Source organism: Rutidosis leptorrhynchoides, chromosome 7 (genome assembly GCF_046630445.1).
Source record: "Rutidosis leptorrhynchoides isolate AG116_Rl617_1_P2 chromosome 7, CSIRO_AGI_Rlap_v1, whole genome shotgun sequence".
Lineage (NCBI taxonomy): Eukaryota > Viridiplantae > Streptophyta > Magnoliopsida > Asterales > Asteraceae > Rutidosis > Rutidosis leptorrhynchoides.
This window is the reverse complement of record NC_092339.1, coordinates 61,878,222-61,884,507: the sequence shown is the minus strand read 5'-3', so window position 1 is coordinate 61,884,507 and position 6,286 is coordinate 61,878,222. Positions and strand designations below refer to the sequence as shown.

Genomic DNA, 6,286 nt, shown 5'->3' with positions numbered 1-6,286 from the left:
AAGTAAGACTTGGCCACTGTTGATTCACGAACCTATAACAATATATACATATATATTAAAGTATGTTCAAAATATATTTACAACACTTTTAATATATTTTGATGTTTTAAGTTTATTAAGTCAGCTGTCCTCGTTAGTAACCTATAACTAGTTGTCCACAGTTAGATGTACAGAAATAAATTGATAAATATTATCTTGAATCAATCCACGACCCAGTGTATACGTATCTCAGTATTGATCACAACTCAAACTATATATATTTTGGAATCAACCTCAACCCTGTATAGCTAACTCCAACATTCACATATAGAGTGTCTATGGTTGTTCCGAAATATATATAGATGTGTCGACATGATAGGTCGAAACATTGTATACGTGTCTATGGTATCTCAAGATTACATAATATACAATACAAGTTGATTAAGTTATGGTTGGAATAGATTTGTTACCAATTTTCACGTAGCTAAAATGAGAAAAATTATCCAATCTTGTTTTACCCATAACTTCTTCATTTTAAATCCGTTTTGAGTGAATCAAATTGCTATGATTTCATATTGAACTCTATTTTATGAATCTAAACAGAAAAAGTATAGGTTTATAGTCGGAAAAATAAGTTACAAGTCGTTTTTGTAAAGGTAGTCATTTCAGTCGAAAGAACGACGTCTAGATGACCATTTTAGAAAACATACTTCCACTTTGAGTTTAACCATAATTTTTGGATATAGTTTCATGTTCATAATAAAAATCATTTTCTCAGAATAACAACTTTTAAATCAAAGTTTATCATAGTTTTTAATTAACTAACCCAAAACAGCCCGCGGTGTTACTACGACGGCGTAAATCCGGTTTTACGGTGTTTTTCGTGTTTCCAGGTTTTAAATCATTAAGTTAGCATATCATATAGATATAGAACATGTGTTTAGTTGATTTTAAAAGTCAAGTTAGAAGGATTAACTTTTGTTTGCGAACAAGTTTAGAATTAACTAAACTATGTTCTAGTGATTACAAGTTTAAACCTTCGAATAAGATAGCTTTATATGTATGAATCGAATGATGTTATGAACATCATTACTACCTTAATTTCCTTGGATAAACCTACTGGAAAAGAGAAAAATGGATCTAGCTTCAATGGATCCTTGGATGGCTCGAAGTTCTTGAAGCAGAATCATGACACGAAAACAAGTTCAAGTAAGATCATCACTTGAAATAAGATTGTTATAGTTATAGAAATTGAACCAAAGTTTGAATATGATTATTACCTTGTATTAGAATGATAACCTACTGTAAGAAACAAAGATTTCTTGAGGTTGGATGATCACCTTACAAGATTGGAAGTGAGCTAGCAAACTTGAAAGTATTCTTGATTTTATGAAACTAGAACTTTTGGAATTTATGAAGAACACTTAGAACTTGAAGATAGAACTTGAGAGAGTTCAATTAGATGAAGAAAATTGAAGAATGAAAGTGTTTGTAGGTGTTTTTGGTCGTTGGTGTATGGATTAGATATAAAGGATATGTAATTTTGTTTTCATGTAAATAAGTCATGAATGATTACTCATATTTTTGTAATCTTATGAGATATTTCATGCTAGTTGCCAAATGATGGTTCCCACATGTGTTAGGTGACTCACATGGGCTGCTAAGAGCTGATCATTGGAGTGTATATACCAATAGTACATACATCTAAAAGCTGTGTATTGTACGAGTACGAATACGGGTGCATACGAGTAGAATTGTTGATGAAACTGAACGAGGATGTAATTGTAAGCATTTTTGTTAAGTAGAAGTATTTTGATAAGTGTATTGAAGTCTTTCAAAAGTGTATAAATACATATTAAAACACTACATGTATGTACATTTTAACTGAGTCGTTAAGTCATCGTTAGTCGTTACATGTAAGTGTTGTTTTGAAACCTTTAGGTTAACGATCTTGTTAAATGTTGTTAACCCAATGTTTATAATATCAAATGAGATTTTAAATTATTATATTATCATGATATTATCATGTATGAATATCTCTTAATATGATATATATACATTAAATGTCTTTACAACGATAATCGTTACATATATGTCTCGTTTAAAAATCATTAAGTTAGTAGTCTTGTTTTTACATATGTAGTTCATTGTTAATATACTTTATGATATGTTTTCTTATCATAGTATCATGTTAACTATATATATATATATATATATATATATATATATATATATATATATATATATATATATATATATATATATATATATATATATATATATATATATATATATATATATATATATATATATATATATATATATCCATATATATGTCATCATATAGTTTTTACAAGTTTTAACGTTCGTGAATCACCGATCAACTTGGGTGGTCAATTGTCTATATGAAACATTTTTCAATTAATCAAGTCTTAACAAGTTTGATTGCTTAACATGTTGGAAACATTTAATCATGTAAATATCAATCTCAATTAATATATATAAACATGGAAAAGTTCGGGTCACTACAACAAGTGTTTAACACTTGTGTTTTGGTTTAGATGGCGTATTAGGACCATTTTCACTAGTGTTAAGTGATTATTGGTTAGTTTAGGCATTTGTTGTGCTTGGAAGTGCAATTGGGTCATAATTGCACTAAGTGTCAAATTGGGTTGTTTTGTAATCCACCCTAATTGTGTTATTTGTTATGTGATAAATGGAATAGGTACTTTCCATTGGCGGATTGCGGATTTGGTTTGCATTCATCAAGGCGAAAAGGTGAGTGTAAATATATTATATGCGTATGTATGCATAGGATGGGTGCGGGTGGGGTAGAGTGATCCTTGTGCGTTTGGGTTCACTTTACATGCGTGTGGGATGATGGACCTCGTGAGTTCGGGTCCACTTGGCACGTTTGTGCGTTTTGGGTTACCACCCGTGAGGTAGTGAATCTCGTGAGTTTCGGATTCACATTGGCAAGTAGGTCAACCCCGTCGACGTTGTTGAGGTGATTTGGTAGTGATTCTCGTGTAGTTCGGCTTCACTAGTGAATCTCGTGTAGTTCGGATTCACAATGTCGCGTGTAGCTCGAACATTCCCATTGTTGTTGTTGCGGCCTAGGGTATTGATTCTCGTGTAGTTCGGCTTCACTAATGAATCTCGTGTAGTTCGGATTCACAATGTCTCATGTAGTTCGGACATCCCTATTGTCGTGTGGATTGGGGTAGCGATTCTCGTGTAGTTCGGCTTCACTAGGGCTCGTGTAGTTCGGCCAACCCCAGTTGTAGTTGAGGTGAAGGTGGTGAATCGCGTGTGGTTTCGGATTCACTGGGCGCGTGTAGTTTCTGCCGGCCTTCATGAGTTGTGGTTAAGGGGTTAACCTCGGGATTTTGTGTATTGCATATATATATATATATATATATATATATATATATATATATATATATATATATATATATATATATTGTTGTTTTGTAGTTAATCCTGCGGGTTGAAATGGTGGTACGTAAGGTATAGCTTGCTTAGTTATACGTGGATGCGGTACGTGTTTATTACTTGTGTTAGTTATACGTATTCATTTTATGCATATGCATGTATATAGTATGTTTACCCTCACTAAGCTTTATAGCTTACCCTCTCGTTGTTTGTATTTTTATAGATTCGCGTGGAAGAGGTGGCAAGGGTAAGCGCGGGGACTAGTAGATTATTGCGGGTTGCTTTGGAAGACTTGCTTTTGGATTCGACTTAGGATTGGGTAGTGCATTCTCAATCACCATGCTCGGTCTTTCGTTGGAGTTTAAACTCTTGGGTCGAAATTATCTTTTGGTTATGTTAAAACTGGTCTTAGGTTATGCCCACTTTGATATTTAAATTATTGTGCGAAACACATTAACGTTGTTTAAACTTATTGGCGAATTGAAAGTGTTTTGAAAACACAAGTTGTGACGTCGTACTATTAATATTAATGTGTTGTATAAAGAAAAAAAATTCGGGTCTGTATAACGACGAGTTGGGTCATTACACCTGAATATTACAAAACGTGGTATTACATACACAAAATGCATACAAATTCTACATGTAATGTAAAATGTCTGGAAATGCTGAAGTAATGACTGTTTGCTAAGAAGAAATCCCCTATTCCCTCTCAACATGGTTAATAATATTACTTTTTTAACGGCAGTTACGAGTCACTGATGGGGACCAAAGATGTCGGAACCTACTCACCCGATCATTTCCCTGGTCGAACTATTACAGTTCTATCGCCCCTCAAGAGGAAACCCCGAAGACGAATCATAGTAGACATTTGCATAAACTAAGACCAGTAGATTTCTACTTCGGCTTTGGGTGAGGCTCGATGGAATTTTAACAACTTTGTAGCAACCATCAACTTTCCATTGTCAGCATTAAACACTTCGGATGACTCGGGATGGATAGAAAATTCCTCTAACGAGGGGGTACCTGCAAGTAATATCTTTATCAACAATATTTCATTCTCTGAACCTTGAAAAGATACCAACGTCACACGTCTTAGTTGTGCCAACCCCAATTGGATGGAGTTTAACTCTGACAAAAAATTTGCAGGTGATGGAACAACATCATTGCGTTTAGCCTACCAAATATAAAAAGTATTAAGATACACTGAGAGGCTAATCAATTAGTATACGATACATATATGTTTACTTACTGTGATAAATAAGGTCTGCAGATTGGGCGTACACCGAATCAACTCAAAAGCAAACATCAAGTTAGCTTTGCAGCTAAAAACTATTCGGTTTAATGTAAGACCCTTGAGGTAGGGAAACGAAGTAGAGACGCACTTTCTACCAACCGAATCTTCTGAGAACTATATAAAAAGTTGTACATTAAAAGCCAGCGATGCAATTAAATATAAAGATAATTCTAGATACGTAACTAATTAGCCTTACCTGACAGTTATTGAAATCCAAAAAGAGCATTTTAAGATTTGGAAGACAACTCCCAAGGTCAACAATTGAAGAGCTTGTGATTGCAATATGGTCAAGAGAACATAATGGAAACAGTAATTGTTTGAGATTATTAAATTTGGCAATCTCAACTAGTTTGAGTTTTTCAATACCAACATGAGGGTTGAATCTCAGAATTTCAAGTGAAGTACTTTGAGTCATAATATCTTCAAGACTTCCGTTTTCAAATGCTACCTGACGCAATTCCAAGCACAAAAGATTTGGAAAACCACAAAAAGTGGGCGGGGAACGGATAGAACAATTGTAAAGCGTCAAACTTTCTAACTCCGCGCAAAAGAAAATACAGGTAGACAACTTAAGAGTTGTTTCATGCATATTTTTAAGAATAAACTCTTTAACTCCCTTTCTTGACAAGAACATGACCCAGTTATTTATATCTTCGACATCTAATACTTTGTCATCTGGTATGTAGAGAACAAATTTTGTTACGGGACCTTGGAGACGAAAAAGAAGTATATTTATTATATTCCTCACATCATACCAATTCTCAATTCCTACTCCCACTAAATACTCGTAGAGATTATTAGCAAATACGAGGTGAGTGAGCATAGTCCATTTAAACCTCCACTTTTTTGATAAGATAGAAGTCCTGACTGCATTTTGAATAGGCAAACGATCCAGAATATTAGTAACCACGTTATCTGGCATGTTGTTAATAACATCTTCCAACGCAACTTTGGATGCTTTATGTGTCCCAAGAGCTAATTCCATATTCTAAACATAAGACATGATATATAAGAATAGACATATAACCGCCATAACCATTACATATAAGAGTTTAACATCATTTACAAAAATAATTACTATTACACAAAAAATATAAACAGATAGCATAAGTAATAAGTCATATACGAGTAGTATGTTAATTGGGGGAATCAGTCATATACGAGTAATATGTTAATTGGGGGAATCAAACATGATTCAGATATTATATGTGAATGTTTGGCTTAGTTCTTTCAATAAACTTTTTAGCTTATTGATGATAGAAAAGCCCATTTTATGAAGTTAACACACCTAAGGCTTTTTTATGCTCATAAGCTAATAAACTAGAAAGCCCGACTAGCCCTGTGTTATAAGGTAAGCCAAATACGGAGTATCTCACATGTAAAATTACTAATTATGGACCAAAATGATTTCTAAATTCTAAAAAGGGGTAACTTGCACACTAGTAGTACTAACTAGATGGAGGTCCGGAGTAGCCCACTCCGTTAGGCCAGATAATCAGGATGAAAAAAAAAAAAAAAACATTAACAGACGAAATAGGTGATGTCGTGATGACATCACCCGAGTACTATTCATTGGTG

The 6,286-nt window shown here is 33.7% G+C and overlaps 1 protein-coding gene across 1 annotated transcript; it reads right to left on the bottom strand.

The window, feature by feature from the left end:
- Positions 1 to 3,955: 3,955 nt before the first annotated feature.
- On the bottom strand, positions 3,956 to 5,531 carry LOC139859293 (F-box/FBD/LRR-repeat protein At1g13570-like). The gene is made up of 3 exons (XM_071848088.1): positions 4,905 to 5,531; positions 4,664 to 4,822; positions 3,956 to 4,588 (listed from the first exon to the last, which is right to left on the bottom strand). The coding sequence occupies exons 1-3, from the start codon at positions 5,529 to 5,531 to the stop codon at positions 4,292 to 4,294; spliced, it is 1,083 nt and encodes a 360-aa protein (XP_071704189.1). The 3' UTR covers positions 3,956 to 4,291.
- Between the last annotated feature and the right edge of the window lie 755 nt (positions 5,532 to 6,286).

Bases quoted from the DNA above. Each gene is read 5' to 3' on its own strand.
- LOC139859293 (XM_071848088.1), bottom strand. From the start codon at position 5,531: ATGCTCACTCACCTCGTATTTGCTAATAATCTCTACGAGTATTTAGTG. The intron at 4,823-4,904 runs GTAAGGCTAATT...CTTTTTATATAG, and splicing joins TGGATTTCAATAACTGTCAG to TTCTCAGAAGATTCGGTTGG. The intron at 4,589-4,663 runs GTAAGTAAACAT...TATATTTGGTAG, and splicing joins TGCAGACCTTATTTATCACA to GCTAAACGCAATGATGTTGT.